General features: G+C 38.8%; 1 protein-coding gene across 1 annotated transcript; it reads left to right on the forward strand.

Annotated features, from left to right (window-relative positions):
• Nucleotides 1-402: 402 nt before the first annotated feature.
• Nucleotides 403-19373, forward strand: TRIM4 (tripartite motif containing 4). Its single transcript, XM_019717646.2, has 6 exons — nt 403-1195; nt 5641-5736; nt 6426-6656; nt 11120-11142; nt 11403-11500; nt 17492-19373. Exons 1-6 carry the CDS (start codon nt 542-544, stop codon nt 18076-18078), a joined length of 1689 nt encoding a protein of 562 aa, XP_019573205.2. The 5' UTR covers nt 403-541; the 3' UTR covers nt 18079-19373.

Raw genomic sequence — 19373 nt, forward strand, 5'->3', positions numbered from 1 at the left:
ATTTATCATTTACATCGCTCACACAATGACAACCTCCCTCCCCCCATCCACTACCCCTCTGTAATCGCACAGCCATTACATTTCCACTCTCTCTTCCTAATGCTGTACCTCATATATATGTATATGTGTATATATACACACACACATACATATATATATATATAATTATAGTTGACATTCTTTATTGTTCAGCTTCAGGTGTACAGTGCAGTGATCAGGCATCTACATCATCCCTGAGGTGGTCTCCCTAATGAGACAAGTGTCCATCGGATACCCTACAAAATCTTTACATTATTGATTACATTCCCCACATTGACTTTCGTTTCCCCGTCAGCCAGCTCATCTTAACCACACCTTTCAAATTTGACAGCTAAGCCAAGTTCCTTAGCACCTCCCCGTTTAGCTCCACCAGCGGTGGCTGCACAGACGTAGTCGCCGCCCTCTGGCGCCTTTCCAAACCCCAGGGATCCCGACTTCTCGAGTTTTCTAGGAGGATTGCGGCAGCTCTATTGTTGGCTGGAGGAGCAGCCCCGGTCCCGTCATGCCCCTCGGCCAGGACGGGGCCTCCAGCCGCTGCGACACTGCGACTCCGGTGTTAGCGCGCTGCGGTCCCGCCACGCCCGCGGGAAGGCCAGCTCGCGCCCGGATTAAGTCCCGCAAAGTGAGATTTAACATTCCCCCGCCGGGGGAGGCGCCTGCCGCAGATCCGAGGGCCGCCGGCCTCCAGGGCCCACCCGCAGCCTGCAGGCCGCTCCAGCGCGTCGCAGCCGACCCGACTCGGGCTCTGGGAAAGTGTGTCGTCATGGAAGCCAAGGATCTCCAGGAGGAGCTGACCTGCTCCATCTGTCTGGACTATTTTAAGGACCCGGTGTCCATCGAGTGCGGTCACAACTTCTGCCGCTGCTGCCTGCAAAGCACCTGGGAACCGGCCGGCGGCCAGTTCCCCTGCCCCGAGTGCCGGCAGCTGTCGTCGCCCGCCGCACTGCGGCCCAACTGGGTCCTCGGCCGGCTCACGAAGACCGTGCGGCCCGGGCGCAAGGGCCCCGCGCCCCCCGGCCTGTGCGGCCGTCATTGGGAGCCGCTGCGGCTCTTCTGCGAGGAAGACCAGCGGCCCGTGTGCTTGGTGTGTAGGGAGTCCCAGGAGCACCAGACCCACACGATGGCGCCCATCGACGAGGCCTTCGAGAACTACCGGGTAAGCTGGACGTTAGGGGGCTGCGGGTGTTGCCCGGGAACATTTACCTTTTACTTTCATCAAGGACCCATTGAAGTGGCTGCTAGTCCCATTGGAAGCATGAAAACTCTCTAGAGGCTCAAGGTTTTGCTACCTTAGAGCTGGAGTTAAAACTGGGAGTGGGGAGGGTCGGTATGAGGCTCATCATAACTGCAGAATTCAAGGGACTGGCCCTGGGAGCTTTAAGTTTAAGACAAACATACTGACAGGGTGTATGCCAGTGCTGTCCAATAGAAACAATGCGAACCACATATGTAATTAAACATTTTTCTAGTGGTAAAAAGAACAGGTGATGTATTTTTAATAATATATTTTATTTAACCTAATTATCCAAAATGTTTTTTAAAAAATTTTATTGGGGAGTATTGGGGAACAGTGTGTTTCTCCAGGGCTCATCAGCTCCAAGTCGTTGTCCTTCAATGTAGTTGTGGAGGGCGCAGCTCAGCTCCAACTCTAGTCGCTGTTTTCAATCTTTAGTTGCAGGGGGCCCAGCCCACCATACCAGGCGGGTATTGAATCAGCAACCAAGTGTTGAGAGCTGGTTCTCTAACCAACTGAGCCATCGGGCCGCCCCCCAGAATATTGTTTAACATTACTTGTTATGAAAAATTATTAGTGAGATATTTTACATTACTTTTCCATAGTAGGTCTTTAAAATCTGTGTACTTAATTTACAGCACGTACTGATTCGGACTATTCATATTTCATGTGCACACATGGCTAATGGATGTTGTATTGGACAGTGCAGGTCTATCCTATAGATGTCATACATAACTGATGATTTGGGAAAAGCCTGACTTGGAGTGATGAGGCTGGGATTTGTTATTAGCTTCCTTCATCAGTTGGGAAAATCACTACGTTAATTGTTTTAATTGTAAATTGTCTGTCTTATCTCGTGTGGTAAGCTTCAGTTGAATAAATCAGTTTATCTTACTCTGCTCCAGCCACACTGGCCTTCTTGCTTTTGTTTCAAGGCTGTTCTCTTTCTCTACCCACACTTTCCATCCTTTAGATCTTATGCGCTTTTAGCTTGAAGACCTTCCTTGATCATCTTTTCCAGAGTAGCCCTATCCCCTTCTATTACTGATGGTGTAACTCCAGTGGTCTCCAACAGAATTGGTGTCTAGTAAGTACTGGTTGGAATGCACGAATTTAATTATACAAGTTAAAGTGTTTTTGTAAACTATAAAATGCTGTGCAGTTTTATCAGCTGACTACAAACAGGAAACAGATACAAAGCTGGACAAGGAAATATACATTAATTCCTTCATTCAGTAACATTTATCTTGTATCCTACAAGACAAGGCCCAAGTCTTTCTCATTTGTTTATGACCAGATTCTAAAACAATGACTATCGTACAGTAAACATCAATAAATGTTACTGAAATGCTTGGTGTTGCCCTCCTGCACCTCCTGGCAGTTTCTGTTATTGCAGGGAAGGAGTTTTCTAATTTCCCCAAAGGGTTCCCAAATGGTACAGGGGCCCTATTTATATCCCACTGTGTCAGGATTCAGAAAGACTCAGGTAGTCTTGGATAATTGAAGCAACCATACAGGATAATTCATGCATACTGGAATTGTTAACGGCTTTTAAAAAAATTGAAAAATTCTATTTGAAAGATTATTTAATTTTTTTCATTATCAAATAAAAGTGAAAACTTAAAAAAAATCTTGATCACATTCAATGGAGCCTGACATACGCATATCAAATTTGACTGATTAAAAAGTGGCAGTAATATAATTGAATAAAGTTATTTGAGATAGCTTACTGATAGCGGGATTATGTACCTATTTAAGTTAACTAGGGATAATAGATTTTATAATATTAGAAAACACTGTGTTAGAAAGAAAATAGCACATGTGATTTTGTGATATATGTCCCCTTATAACCTAATTTTATTTCCCCCCAACATTATGTGCAATTTTCAAGCATACATAAAGTTGGGAGACTTTTATAATAACACCAGTATACCCACATCTAGATTCTGCCATTAACATTTTATTCTACTTGGCTGTCACCTGCCTATCTATCTGTCATCAATTCTTATTTTCCTTTGAAGCATTTTAAAGTTAATTGCAGACAGTACACGTCCTCCTATACTTTAGCATGCCTATCATGAACCAGATTGAATATTTGTTTATGGTATTTTTAAAAATTCAGAATAATTAAATACACACATCTTAAGTGTACATTTGTTGAACTTTGACAAATGCATATACCTGGGCACCCCAAGCCCTTTACAAGATACAGAACATTACCATCATCCCAGAAAACTCCTTCATGCCCGTTCCTAGTTAATGTTTGCACCCTACCCCCACCCAATGCAACCACTGTTCTGATTTTTTTTCCACCACAGATTAATTGTACCTGTTCCAGAACTTCACATATATGGAATCATATAGTCTGTACTCTTCTATATGGGCTCCCTTTGCTCAGTATATTGATTTTGAAATTCATCTATTTGTGCATAGCAGTACTCTGTTACTTTTTACTGCTGAGTAGTATTGTATTATGTGACCGCACCAAGGTTCGTTTATGCATCTTCCTATTAGGATGCATGGGCTGTTTCCAGTTTTTGGTTTTTATGAATAATGGCATTATGAATATTCTCATATAGTGCTTTTTGTACACACATGTTGTGATTTTTCCTGGGTCTAGGAGTAGAATTGCTGGGTTCTAGGATTAATGTATGATTAGTTTTATGCCAGACCTTTTTCTAAAGTGGTTGTACCATTTCACACATCCACCAACATTGTATGAGAGTTCTGGTTGATCCACATCCTTGCCAACTTTGGTGTTGTCAGTCTTTTAAATTAACCTAACTTTAAGTATTGTCATTTATAAATCATTGGAAGAAAAGTGATACCTATTAGTATTTATTATTCTCCCAGGGAAGAATTAAAAAATTAATGTACTGCTTATTTCTTAGTTCTACTCATTTTTTTTTTCCTTTTAAGCTTTTTATTTTGGCATACATCCAGACTCAGAAAGTTGTCCATGACCATTCTTCAGCATTTGACAGTTTTCACCAGTTTTTATTTTAAATTTCCTCTTCCTGTAAGAAACTATTCTCTCATGTTTTTTCACCAACCATTCATCATAGCTTCTTTGCAGGATTTTCAACCTCTGCATACCCCTTGTAGCTGTTCCCTGTTCTAGCTTTGATCTTCTTTACTCTGTAGAATCTTACTGGGTGATTTGACTCACACTCATGCCTTTAACTGCTACCAGTGCTAAATTTAACCCCTAAATCTGCTTCTGCAGCTCAGATCTCTTTCTTGACTCTTAACTGCTAACTAGATCCACTTGGATGTCCCACAGATATCTCAAAGTCAAGTTATTCAAGTTGAATTTCTTGTCTTTCCTCCTATTTACATACTGCTGATCTTCCTATATTTCCTGACTTGGTAAATAACCTACAGTCCATCTAGTTACTCAAGCCAGAACCCAGGGGCTACATCTAGACTCCTTCTGCGTGCAGCCATTTGGTCATCAGTTCTTATTGGCTTTCCTCTTGTGTGTGTCTGTAACCTGCCTGCTTCTGTCTCAGGTCAGGGTCTGCCCCTCTACAGCCTACTTAGTTAGTGCTGATTGACTTGTTTTATTTTTTAATAGCTTATTTGGGTTTTTAAATTGCAAAAATGGTATATGCCTCTTGTAGAAATTCAAACAAAACGGAAATTTATAAAATTTTTAATCTTCCCTCCCCCTAACTTTCAAACTATTCCTATTCCACAGAAATGACCAGTGTTAATAATACTTAGGTATATATCTTTCCAGATTTTCCTTCCATTTAAACACACACACACACAAACCAACACCTACACCCCCCCCACACACACATTTATTCTTTTTAAAACAGAATTCTACAGTACTATTGTTTTACAGTATAGTTGTAACTTAATATAACATGTCAATGTAGAGGGCTACCTGAAATTGATATAGAGTATCAATATACCATAATTTATTTAATAGTTTCCCATTGACGGGTAATGAATAATGCTGCAGTGAACATTCCTATACATACTGATTATTTTTGGTAGTGTTTTGTTGTATAGATTATTAGAAGTAGAATATGCACACTTTAATTTTTGTTAAATCTTACCAGTGCTCTTCAAAATGATGGCACTTTTTTACTTTCCTAGTATTACGTGCCAGAGGCTTTCTCCCTTGCCAATACTAGGTATTAATACTCTAACAATTTTTAGTTTTGCTAACTTAGCCGCCAAACTCTATATAGTGTTAGGATTATTTCAGATCAGAATATTTCTTATTCTGAAGACAACTTATGACTGTCTTCAACATTTTCTCAATCTCATTTCCTGTTTGGATTAGGCGACTTTTAGTACTTAAACAAGGATGTTTGGAGGAAAGATTTCTGTCTGATACGTATTTCTGTTGGCAGGAAAAACTTCTTAAGACTCAGTGTAGTCTGAAGGTCAAGATGAAAGAAGCCATGCGGTTACATGACATGGAAATGAAGAGTGTTACAGAGTGGCAGGTAACAGCAGAAATGGTTGGGCATTTCTTGCCCCTGAGGCCCTTTCAGTCTGAGGCTGCTTACAGGGTTTTGCTGGGAAGAGCTTGTAGGATGTCATCAGTTGTCAGGTATCTTGTAGAGATAAGGTGATAGAACAGGAAGTACCTACTGACCTGTCACTTTGGGTGATGCAACTTCCATACACTTTATCCCCGTATCTCTACTTTAAGGTAGTACCCCTCACTTCCCCACATTTTCCTAAGTATTTACCCGAGGTTGGGGTTGTTTTGGGCCCATGGAATTATAGAAAGTAAATGGACTTTGCTTTCAGAGATGCTTGGGAGGCATGATGTGCATGCAACCAAGCATATCTAAAAATTTAACAAAATTAAACAGTAGGTATTCTGAGGGCTAAACTTAATAGATGTGAAAGTACATTTTAGTTTAAAAAGTATACAAACAAGGCATTGCTAGCAGTAGTAGAGACTCAGATGTTACAAAGAATCGATTAATACTATAAAGACTAGTATTATATAAGGATATCAAGTAAGTGTAAATAGAGGAGTAGTAGAAATTTGTGAGGGATGGGCAGGAACTTTTCTGGAGGAGGTGATAAGGAAGGACCATGGATTGTTGGGGAGTCATGTGCAAAGGGTTTAGGAGCAAGGACCAGGTAGAACAAGGACTGAGCAAATCTTGTCTGGCTATAGAACAAGATGAAGAATCAACGATTGAACGTCAGTGCAGAGTATGCAAAGCTGCACCGCTTCCTGGCTGAAGAAGAGCAACTGTTTCTTCAGAGGTTGAGCAAAGAAGAAGAAGAGACAGAGAAGAAATGGACTGAGAACTCAGTAAGACTCAATCAAATAATCACTTCCTTGAAGGAGCTCATCTTAGAGGTCTGGGAGAAGAGCCAGGGCTCCAGCCTGGAGTTGCTTCAGGTGAGACAGGCAGCGGGGGAGTTAGTTAACATCACCAACTGAACTCCCTCTTGTCTTTAGAGCTGAGTATCTTTCCTGTTGAGTGGATTTAATAGAATAAATGTTTTCTCTCTGTTGACAATTGTATTACTACTGTCATTATACAATTAAAGAGTCAAAGATTTACCATCCAAAGGAAATTAATGATTCACTTGGTCTAATAGTTTATCTAGGATCTGAAACACATCTATGACTTTTCTACCGTGTTTTCCCGAAAACAAGACCTAGCTGGACAATCAGCTCTAATGCGTCTTTTGGAGCAAAAATTAATAGAAGACCCAGTCTTATTTTACTAGAAGACTGGGTATAATATAATATGATATAATATAAATACCTGGTCTTACATTAATTTTTGCTCCAAAAGATGCAGTAGAGCTGATTGTCCAGCTAGGTCTTATTTTCAGGGAAACAGTATTTGTCGTACTATATGTTCATAATTCTTTGTTAAAACAGTAAAACAAAGCAAATATAAAATCACAAAGTAGATAATTATGTCAACAATTTTTAAGAGAAATTTATCTTTGTCACTAATATTTAATCATTATAATTACAGCTTGATAAATTTTGTTCTTAGCCACAGATTTTGATTAGTACATTTATTTAAATAATTTCAAATATTTAGCAACCTTTAAAAGATTATAATTCTAACTAATTAGCTCTTAGATTTGGGTCCTTAGGCCAGTTCATTATCAAAAGTTAATCTTTACCTTTATATCCTCTGTTGGTAAAGCGCTCTTATAGCTTCTTTCAGTTTTTTCCCCCTCTTCTTCCGCCTCCTGCCCCCAGTCTGGTTCAAGCCGCTGTTTCTCAGTGTAATTATGTAGGCCACAGCTCCCTGGCCCATTGGGGTAGGGAGGGGGGCAGCACTCAGCAGCCCACAGCAGCTCACGCCAACCAACCTCCGGCTGCTCACAGCAGCCCAACTCCAGGGAAAGTTGTTGTTCACAGTCTTAGCTGTAGAGGGTGCAGCTCACTGGCCCATGTGCTCCACCCACCTGAGCCACTGGGCTGGTCAGCTTCTTTCAGTTTTGGGGTACAATCCAACATTTCCGACTGCCTTTTTTTTCCTCACTGAAATAATTCACGTTTGGTCTCAGATCACTCAGAACCTCTCTTTCCTCCATATCATGTGACTAAAGATGAAAGAACCATTGAAGGGTGTTCCCAAGAATACTTTCAATCTACCATTACTATTTTTTCTCATCAGAAGGAGGCAACATTCTATTCTTCTCTTAAGGAAGATGAAAACATGGACCCACTTGTCAGTGTTCTCAACAGGGAATTGCTAGCTGGGAGTTATATCGTGTGTACATGTAATGATTTCCAAGAATTGTCTAGAACTTTTACAACTTGCTTGAGCAATGAAGTTCCAGTTACATATCCAAATGTATACTCTAGCAGAATCTTTGAAATAATACATTTAAACACTTTTATAAATATAGGCTTAACATCTTGTCAGCATCTGAAACCTCAAAGATACACATAAGCCAGCAGAATGCTTACAAACAAATATATCAGCCAACATTTGCAAGTGCAAAGTTAGGGAAATGATTAAATATGGAACTGGATCATAGAATCTTAGAGCCTAAGAGAAATTATTTTACTAATCCATCCATCCATCCATCCATCCATCCATCCATCCATCCATGTTTTTCATTTATTCCTTCACTTTTAGCCCATAACTCATTTCCATTTTTCTTAGAAATATAGAAACATTGAAAATAAACATTGTGCTTAATTTTTATCTTTTTATTTGCAAAATACATAGTATTGTTTGGGTTTATGTATTTTTAATTTATGCAATGAGTTAAAGTTCGTGTTGCATTCTGTTTCTTGCTTTTTTCCTTCAGCACTATATTTTAAAGATCCGTTCCTATTATTTATATATACATTTAATCTGTGTGTCCACTCACCACATTTTGCCAGTTCCTTCTTTTAGTAATGGATACCCAGGTTGTCCCTGACACCATTACCACTACAAATAATGCTACAGTGAAATGATTAATAATACCTACTCTTATTATGGTTTTCTTATTGGTTCTTGGGTTTGTTCTGTAGCTCTTTCCTTAACCTCTTGAGTTGGCATACTTAGCTCGTTTATATTACCCTTTTGTTTGCTGGTAAATATATTTAAGCTATGCTTTCTTTTTTAAGTATTGCTTTAACTGTGTCCACAGATTTTGACAATATTATTTTTGTTGTCATAGTGAAATAAACAGGTTTAAAAGCATTTTAAGTATAACTCCATAGAGAAAAATATATAAATGCTTGAAAGATTATCATCACTGACCCACACATGTAACCACCACCCAAGTCAAGCAATAGAACATGAGTAGCATCACAGAAGCCCTCCTCATACCCCCAATCAATATCCTTTCCCTCTTCCTCAAAACTAGTCTCTTTTTAGATTTCTCACACTGTTTTGTTTTGCTATTTTTGAAAAAGAATCAGTATGCATTCATTTATGTCTTGCTTCTTTTGTTAAAAGTTATGTTTGTGAGATTAATCCATGTTGTTGCAGGTAGCAGATGTTTGTTTTCATTGCTCCATAGTAGTAATTCTCAACCACGAGCAATTTTGCTCCTCCAGAAAACAATGTCTGGAGACATTTTTGGTTGTCACAACTCAGAGGTGGTTACTACTAGCACCTAGTGTGTGGAGGCCATGGATGCTGCTCAGCGTCTTACAGTGCACAGAACACGCCTCCCCTCCTGCTCCCAGCGAAGACTTATCCAGCCTAAAATGTTAGCTGACGTTGAAAACCCTGCTGTATAGTACAGTTGTTCCTGGGTTTCTGTAAGGGATTGATATCCAAATCCATGGATGCTCAAGTCTCTTATATAAAATGGTGTAGTGTTTGCATATAACCCATGCATATCCTTTTGTATACTTTACATCATCTCTAGATTATTTACATATTTAATATAACATAGTTGTTATACTGTATTTTTTTAGGAAATAATGACGAGAGAAAAAAACGTCTGTAAATATTCACTACAGATGCAACCATGGTAGGCATAACTACATAGTCAGCAACAATGTAACATTAAGAAAAAACTTTTTGATCTGCAATTGGTTGAATCCACAGATGCGGAACCCATGGATATGGAGGCCTGACAGTATTCCATTGTATTACATCAAAACATATTATTCATTTTATTGTTACAAAAAAGCAGTTACAAACATGTCTTTTTTGGTGCTCATATGTATACATTTCTGTTAGTTACGTACCAATGAAAGCAATTCCTAACACAGTGCTTGTACCAGTTTACACCTTTGGTAGCAATGTGTAAGAGATCCCATTGCTCTATATCCTCATCAGTATTTAGAATTGTTAGTTCTTTAACATCCTAAGTGGTGTATAATGTTATCTCATGCCCTCAATCAGCTCCTCTTCCCTCCTCTGGGAGGGTAGATGGCATTTCTTTGATGACTCATAAGGTTGAATACTTTTTTCAAATGGTAATTAACCATTTTGGTATATTCCCTTTTTTTTTTTTTTTAAAGCTTTCTTGAGGTATAATAATTCATATATAATTCACCCATTTTAAGTATAATTGAGTGATATTTATAATTTTACTAAGTGGTGCAATCCTTACCAGTCCACTTTTCAGAGCATTTCCATAAGATCCCTTTGTGCTTGTTTATAGTTAATCTCTGTTCCTACCCCCAGCCTCAAACAATCTACTTTCTGACTATAAATTTTCCTTTTCTGAATATATCACATAAACAATGATACAATGTGTTTTTTTTGTGTGTGTATGGATTCTTGCATTTAGTATAATAACGTTTTTGAGGTTCATTCATGTAGCATACATTAGTATTGTATTTGCATTCCTTTTTTATTTTTGAATATTATACATTGTAGAATATACCACATTTTGTTTGTCTTCACCAGTTGATGGGTATTTGTGTTTCCACTTTTTGGCTATTTTGAATGATGCTGCTGTGAACATTTGTCTGCCATTCTTTGTGTGGACATATGTTTTCGTTTCTCCTAGGTAGATAATAGGAGCAGAATTGCTGGGCTATATGGTATATTTGTATTTAACTTTTTAAGAAACTGCCAAGCTGTTTTCCAAAGTCCACTTTATATTTCCGGCATATCCTCACCAACATTTCTTTTGTTTGTGATTGAAAGAGAACAGATGGAGAAGTAGGCAAAAAGCCATGAAAGAGTTAATGTCATAATGCTAAAGGAGAAAAAACTTGGGTTTCAAGAAAGGGATTGATGAACATGACAAAGAGTACAGAGGGGTCACATGAGAAAAAAGTGCATTGTGTCAATGCATTAGCTTTGTCAACATGAGATCATATATGACATTAACAAAAGCAACAGACAGAAAAATACCTGCTCACAAAGTTGAGTACCAGCTCTCATGAGGAAGGTACATAACTTACTTATTTCTTTCTTCTCTTCACAGAATCCAAAAGATTTGTTGACCAGGTATGAGCTTCTACCTTCTTATGGGGGCATGAGTGGAATGGTAAAGATATAGCTCTAGCAGAGGGGAAACAAGGTTGGGCTCTATAGATGAATCTGGCCACACCCTCAGGGGTCTGTGAAAGAGGAATTCTGTTCACTTTTTCAAGGAGCAATGGGAAAGACGTGGTCTGAGCTTTGGGCTTGGAACCTTCACATGGGCGTTGGGGGTCTTGGCTGCCCATGTTGTCTCCTAAAAGAGCAGCCTTCTGTACTTTTCTTAGGAGTGAGAACCAGGATGTGAACTATTCCCTTGAAGATCTAAAGGTGAAGTCTGTGTGCCATATCCCAATGCTGAAGGAAATGCTGAAGCAAGTCCAAGGTGAGCAGAATTTCTAGGAGTTGGAAGACTTCTCCTAAGGAGAAGTCTTTCAAATAAGAAAATAAATAGAAATCTGGGAGGGAAAGAGGAAAGAGCATGCAATTAACAGTAGGGTCAGGAAAAATGTTAAATACTTAGGAATAAATAGATATATGCTTCATTCAATAAATATTTATTTAACACATACTATGTGTTATAAGGTACTAGTGACACAAAAAGAAAAAGACCTATTCTGAGAATAGACACATATCACTTACTATAAGGTGAGCTCCAGTGTTTACTAGTAGTATGAATAAAATATTACAGAAGTACAGAGGAATAGCTCTGTTGGGGTGAAGTAGGGAAGTTTTCATAGCAGAGGTGACAGTTCTGGAATTTGAGGGATGAGTAAGAGCTTGCCAAGTGGAAAAAGGGAGTGTACTTTTGCAAGCAGAGGGAGCAGCATGAGCTAAGGTGTGGAGAAAATGGAGGGAAGGGTATGCAGTATGACTAAACCATAAGGTGCATTGTCGGGAAAGGCAGGAACTGAGGTTGAAAAGATGAGGGTAGGAAAGACTGAAGATAAACTTACTGGATCTCCAGGAGTAGCAAGGCATGTGCATGTTGTGAAAGCTGTTCAGGCAGTTCTCATATGCATATCCCTGATTAAGAACCAGGTTGTGGATGTCCTCTTCCACTTAAAATGAAGTTGATTTATTCTTTGCCTGAAACTTAGTTAATTAAAAACAAAACAAAACAAAAAAGCAGACACAGTACTAGAACAAATAGTTTTCAAACACTGGGCCTCAGGCAATAAAGGACAATGATCCCTGAGAAATGTGGAACAGACAAGGTGAGCACTATGATTGCTCCAGCCTACAGCCTTGAGAGCGTTTTCAGGCCATCTTAGGGAGGGTTAACAGGTGGAGCCAAGTGGACTCCATGCATTGAGGAATGGAACTGAGTCCAGGGAGAACAAAAAAGAGAGTTTGCAGCGTACTGGACGGAGTACTGGAGAGGAGAGCTATACAGAGAGAGACCCTGATGCTCTACAAAGGCACACCCTGAGTTTTCAGCAGAGTTCCAGTCAGCACATGCTTGTGAAGAACAACCTGAGGTTGAGGAAGGAAGTTTCCAAAATGGTTAGAAGGAATAGTTCCTGGTGCCCACACAGGGCCAGGAACAGTGCCTGTTCCTACAGCCAGACTGGAAATACTCAGGAAAATCTGCCTCATTAGTGGGGAATAATTAACCTTACATTGAGCACTGCTTTGGATCACCTTATAAATCATGAAAGCAGACCCAAAAATGATTGAATTACAAATTATTTCCAAGTAACTGCAGCCCAGGACAAGCTTAAAAAGATTGATTATAATTTAAAAAAAATGAATATGTACTCATCAGTGTAAATTCACAATGTCTTCCATCCAATCAAAAGATTACCAGGCATGCAAAAAGGTAGGAAAATGACCTATAATGAGAATAATCAATTAAAACCTATCCAGGATTGCCAGGATGTTAGAATAAGCATAGAAGGACATTTAAATAGTTATTATAACTGTTCTGTAAATAGACATGTAGAGATATAAAAGATATAAAAAAATCCCAGGTCAAACTTTTAGAGATGAAAACTACAGTGACTGAGATGGTTGGGATTAAAAGGTGATAAGACATTGCAGAAGGAAAGATCAGTGAAGTTGAAAATGTAACGAGAAAAAGGACATGTTACTTACAGGGGAACAAAGATAAAGATGGCATCACATTTCTCATTGGAAACAATGCAACTGAGCAAAATCTTTAAAGTACTGAAAACAAACTTGTTAACCTCGAATTTTATTACTTTATATCACAAAAACAAAGTGAAATAAAGATGTTAGCAGATACCCATAAACTGAAAGAGTTAATCAGCATCAGACCAACACTGCAAGAAATGTTACAGAAAGTCCTACAAGCAGAAGGAAAACGATAGCAGATGGAAGTCAGGATCTACACAAAAGAATTAAAGATCTCCCTAAATGATAATTACATAAGTAAATACTTATTTTTCGTCATTATTTAAATATTGTTAAAAGCTAATAGTGATGATTAATCTATGTGTTAACTTGACTGGGCCAGATATTTGTTAAACGCTATTTTGAGTGTGTTGCTATGAGTATTTTGGATGAGATTAACATTGGAATTGGGAAACTTGAGTAAGGCAGATTGTCCTCCATAATGTTGGTGGGTCTCATCAAGTCAGTTGAAGGCCTAACTAGAACAAAGGACTGACCTTCTCCCTACCCCCAGCTAAAGGGAATTCTGCAGTCGACCACCTTCAGACTTCATCTGCAGCTTTGGCTCTTCCTGCCTGATGGCCTTTGAACTGGAACATCAGTTTTCGCTGGGTCTTGAGCCTGCTCACACACAGCAGATTTGGACTTGGGCCAGGCATTATAATCATAAGGAGCCAATTCCTTATAATCTTTATACGCAAATCCTATTTGTTTTGTTTCTCCTGGGAACCCTGACTAATACAGTAATTGTTTAAACAGACAGACGAAAAATAACATTGGAATTTGTAACATATTTACAATTAAAATACACAATAGCAATAGCATGGATGTTGGGAGAGGAGAGATGGAACTATACTATACATTTCTTATATGTGAAGTGGTATAATAGCACTTGAAGATAGACTCTGATAAGTTAAAGAGGTATAGTATAAGCCTCAAAGCAACCACTAAAATAGAGAGTTATAGCTAATAAGCCAACAAAAGAGATAAAGTGGAATTATAAAATATTTGATCAAAAAGAAGGCAAAAAAGGGAACAAATAGAATAGAAAACATGTAGCAAGATGATACACAAACTTAATCATATAAATAATTATTAAATATAAATGATCTGAATATACTAATCAAAAGATGGAGATTGGATTGAATAAAAAAGACAACTGCGTGCTACAAGAAATATTAAATATTAATAAAGACCCATATATGTTAAAAGTAAAACAGTGTAAAAAGATATATCATGCTAACATTACTCAAAAGAAATCTGAAGTGGCTATATTAATATCAAAGTAGATTTCAGAACAAAGACTACTACCAGAGATAAAGAAGACCATTTCCTAATGATAACAAGGGGTCAATTCATCAGGAGGACATAACAGTTCTAAACATTTATATATCTAATACCATGTTTCCCTGAAAATAAGACCTAGCTGGACAATCAGCTCTAATGCGTCTTTTGGAGCAAAAATTAATATAATACTCAGTCTCATTTTACTATAATATAAAACCGGGTCTTATGTAACATAAGACCAGTCTTACATTAATTTTTGCTCCAAAAGACACATTAGAGCTGATTGTCCGGCTAGGTCTTATTTTCTGGGAAACACGGTAACAGCTTCAAAATATATTAAGCAAAAAATAATAGAGCTGTAAAGACAAATAGGTAAATCCACAATTATAGCTGGAGTTTTCAATACTTTTTTCAATAATTTTTAGAAAAAGTGGGCAGAAAATCAGCAAGGGTATAGTAGGCATAAAGAACACTAGCAACCATCTTGACCTCACTGATATGTATAGAACACCCCAAAACAGCAGAATACACATTGTTTTTAAGTGTACATGGAATGTTTTACTAGATAGACCAAGGTAGACCATAAAACAAATCTCATTACATCAAAGGATTCAAGTTACACAAAGTATGTTTGCTGACCATAATGCATTTAAGTTAGATATTAGTAACAAAATATCCTTGAAAAATCCCCAAATGTTAGGCAACTAAATAACCCACAATAACCTACGAATGAAAGGAGAAATCAAGAGGGAAATAGAAAGTACTTTGAAATGAATGGAAAGGAAAACAACATCAGAATTTGTGGGATGCAGCTAAAACAATAATTAAAGAGAAATTTATAGCACTAACCTATATTAAAGAAGAAGAAAGTTCTTAAGTCAGTGACCAGTTTCCACCTTAAGACACTGGAAAAAGAAGCAAATAAAACCCAGAGTAAACAAAATAAATAAGAAATCATTGCAATACAGAAAAACAGCAGAAAAAATAATGATCCAAAAGCTGTTTTTTGAGAATATTGATTTTAATGATATACCTTTAACCAGAATGACCTGGGAAAAAACAGAAGACACACATTACTAATATCAAGAATGTGAGGCGACATCACTACAGATTCTACAGATAATAATAGGATAATAAGGGCATATTACAAGCAACTTTATGCTGATAAATTCGACAACAGATGAAATGGACCAAAGCCTAAAAAGACACAAATGACCAAAGCTTACTCAAGAATAAATAGATAACCGGAATACCTAGTTTCTATTAAAGATTGTAGTTAAAAACTTTGTAGTTAAAATGGCTTCACTGATTGTCGTGTCCAGCACTAACAGGGTTGTGGGGAGGGAAAAGGGCTGCAGCGCGGGGTTAAGAAAAGATAGTAGCCATGAATAGAATGCAAACCGAGGAGCCAAGGGGAACAGCCTAAGGGACTGAGCCCCGAATAGGCCTACTCATAGTTTTTATAGGTAAACTTTTAAAGAGGTAAAAGATTGTTAATCTCAAGATCTGTGTGTTAGCACATCTCCAAGGAATCCATTGAAGGGGAGGGACTGATATAATTCCATCTCCAAGGAATCCATTGAAGGGGAGGGACTGATATAATTCCATGGGTCTCAGTTTGCTGAGACATCCCCTCAAGGAAGCTTCTCTGATATCTCTCCATCGGGCCTCAGTTTGCTGAGGCACTCCCTTGTGAAAGTGGGGGAACAAATGGTTTGGCAGCTGTAAGGCAACAACTGATGAATTCACGAAATGTATAAGAAATGAATATCGATTCTACATGAACTCTTACCAAAAATTGAAGAGGTGAGAATATTTCCCAATTCATTCTAGGAGGCCTACATTACCATGATACAAAATGAGACAGACATTCCAAGAGTAAAGAACTATAGAGTAATGCTCCGTGTGAACATTGAATAATTCTAAAGAAAAAATTTTAGCAGATTGAATCTAACAATATATTAAAAGGATAATACATCACAACCAAATGGGATTTATTCCAGAAAAGCAGAATTGGTTAAACATTTGAAAAATAAATGTAATTCACCACATAAATTAAAAAAGGAAAATTATGATCACCTCAGTAGATGCAGAAAAAACATTTGTCCAAACCTAACATTCATTCCTGATTTTTCTTTTTCTTTTTTTTTTCTTTTTAAGACAAACGAGAGACATGGAGAATCTGGGAAGGAAGAGAATTTGGAGGCAGGGATGCTAGGGAAGATGGTATAGACAGTTAAAGTGAGATGAGAAATGCCGAAGGTCTGAGTGAAGACCGAGGCAGTGTGAATGGAGAGGAGGAAAAGAACCTGACTGATATTTCAGAGGTAGAATTGATAGGATTGAGGATCAGAGGGAGAGAAGAGTCAAATAACCTCGAGATTTCAAAGTGTAGTGTTTGGGTGGAGGTCATGCTCTTACACCTTAGAGGACATAGAAGACAATGATGTCTGTGTTTGTGGGGGGATTAGTCCTCCAAAGAGGCGGAGGGGAACTTAGGATAATGAGGTCCATTTTGCGTTATTTGTTGGGGGCCTGTGGAGATGTCAGTGAACAACTGGAACCAGGGAACAGAAACCTTGTTAATGATGACATCTATGTGTACCTGCACAAAGAACCAGCCAGTCAACAGCCTTGGTCTAGTTCTCATTCAACGAGTCAGAATTTATTAATGTTTCTCCAAATTTTATGCTGATTGTAAAGACTTGGGGCCGTGAAATGAGCTCCCCAGTTTTTAGCTCTTTGTTGTTTAGAACAGAAGGGAAGTGAGGATTTCAGGTTGCTACTGGCTGTCCTATGGCCCACTAGGCTCTGCTGAGGATCAGTGGAGGGGCAATGTGGAATCTCGTTAGAGGAAAAGGATGGAACTGAAGCTGGAAAAGATGGCTATTTCTAGAGGAGGGTTGGTGGTAAGCTGTTGCATTATTTATCTCAGCTCTCATTTTCTCTGCAGTGGCTGTCAGTCTAGCTGAAAATACAGCTCATCCTGAACTTGTCTTCTCCCTGGAAGGGAGGTACGTGAAAAATGGAGCATCGGGCAGGTCTTGGCCATTAATTTCTGCAGCATGGACCTACTTTACTGGACGGAGGAATCCTCAGCAGAACATGCACTTTGTGGAGAGATTTCAGCACTTACACTGTGTTTTGGGGAAAAACGTTTTCACTTCAGGGCAACATTACTGGGAAGTTGAGAGCCGAGATGGCCTGGAGATTGCTGTGGGGGTTTGTCAGGAGGACGTCATGGGGATTGTTGATAAATCAGAAATGTTCCCCCATGGGGGCATTTGGGCTATTTGTTGGAGTTCTGCCGGCTATTGGCCCCTAACAGGCTCCTGTGTAACTCCTACCAAGCAAGAGCCAGCTCTTCACCGGGTGGGAGTTTTCCTAGATCACGGGGCTGGGGACGTCTCATTCTACAATGCTGTGGATGGAGTGCACCTACACACTTTTTCGTGTTCTTTAGTCTCACCTCTCCGGCCGTTTTTTTGGTTAGGCCCATTAGCATCTTTAGTCATCCCACCAGTGACTGGTGGGAAATGAGGCTATTCTTTGCCCAAGGATCCCTGCCTGTATTCCAGCCCAGGGACATCCATCCCTGGCCCTCTTCTTTCACTTCATACATATCAGTCCTTTGTAGTATGGCAGTATTATCCATTCAGGTTCCAGTCTCATGTTTTGTTCAGCTCCCCGTATTTCTTGTGAATATGTAGACAGATACGGCAGACCCTGTTGGTTGCTTTTCTAGAGCCGCTTGCCCCACTTCTCTCCTTCTCTTCTGGTTCTTTCTATTTGAACTGTTTGGTATGCCCCCTCCATGTGCTTAGGAGAAGCAGTCCCAAGTGTGGTAATTCTGGCCTGTGAGATAGAATGGGAAATTTTCAAAGGGTGGGGGAAGTTTTTGTAGCTTCTAAACTTGTTCTATGAGGTTATTACTCCCTTATTGTATAAGGCAATTTTAGTTGCACTTTGGTTACTTACAGTCTGAAGTAGCCTAACCGGTGTGGTAGGCACACAGCGTGGACACCCATAGTTTAGGCTTATCTCATTTTTTCTGAAACTTGACAAATTTATAGAGTCTCTATTCAGTCATGTGATTCCTCTTCCCAGTAAGTACTGATAGCCCTCACTTTTCTGGATCAGAAAATTGAGGCAGTCTTCCTTTACTCTGCCCATTCTATTACTCTTCTTCACCTGACCGTGTCTCAGCCTTCACATGTTCGTTATGCTATCCGTTTGTCAAATTCCTATATTGTGTATACAAGGTTATTAATGTCATAATGAAAATGTTGAAAAACACTTAAGTATTTCTACTGCTAGCCTCTTCACATAATGCTTTCATATGGTTAGGCCCATTAGCATCTTTAGTCATCCCACCGGTGACTGGTGGGAAATGAAGCTATTCTTGTAACAGCTCGGTGAGATGGAAATTAAAATCCTATTTTTACAAGTGAGAAAACAAACCTTTAGAGTAACGCACTCAGTATTGCTCAGCTGGCAAATGGGTTGAGATTAAAGCCTATACTCTTTCCTACTCTACATTTACTTGGAGGCATTTATTGAATGCAGATTGTGGGTCAGCATCATCTTTGTTTCTTACTATGTTTCTATGTTTGTTTTTCTCACTGTACCTTCCTGCTCTAGATTGTATGCCCTCAGGATTGTGAAAGTTACTGGATAGTAACTTATTTGTAAAATAAAACTTATTTGTAAAAAAACTTATTATTTGTAAAATAATGATTGTTTCCCTCATTATAAAAGTTGTGTACCTATTGTAGAAAATTTGGAACATACATAAAGTGTAAAGAAAATTAAAGTCATCAATGATCTCTCCATTA

Source organism: Rhinolophus sinicus, linkage group LG03, assembly GCF_036562045.2.
Source record: "Rhinolophus sinicus isolate RSC01 linkage group LG03, ASM3656204v1, whole genome shotgun sequence".
Taxonomy (NCBI): Eukaryota; Metazoa; Chordata; class Mammalia; order Chiroptera; family Rhinolophidae; genus Rhinolophus; species Rhinolophus sinicus.

What these genes read in the sequence shown, in the direction of transcription:
- TRIM4 (XM_019717646.2), top strand. Translation starts at nt 542, where the DNA reads ATGCCCCTCGGCCAGGACGGGGCCTCCAGCCGCTGCGACACTGCGACT. An exon ending in AGGCCTTCGAGAACTACCGG is followed by an intron (nt 1,196 to 5,640) that starts GTAAGCTGGACG and finishes TTCTGTTGGCAG; the next exon opens with GAAAAACTTCTTAAGACTCA. An exon ending in CCAAAAGATTTGTTGACCAG is followed by an intron (nt 11,143 to 11,402) that starts GTATGAGCTTCT and finishes TACTTTTCTTAG; the next exon opens with GAGTGAGAACCAGGATGTGA.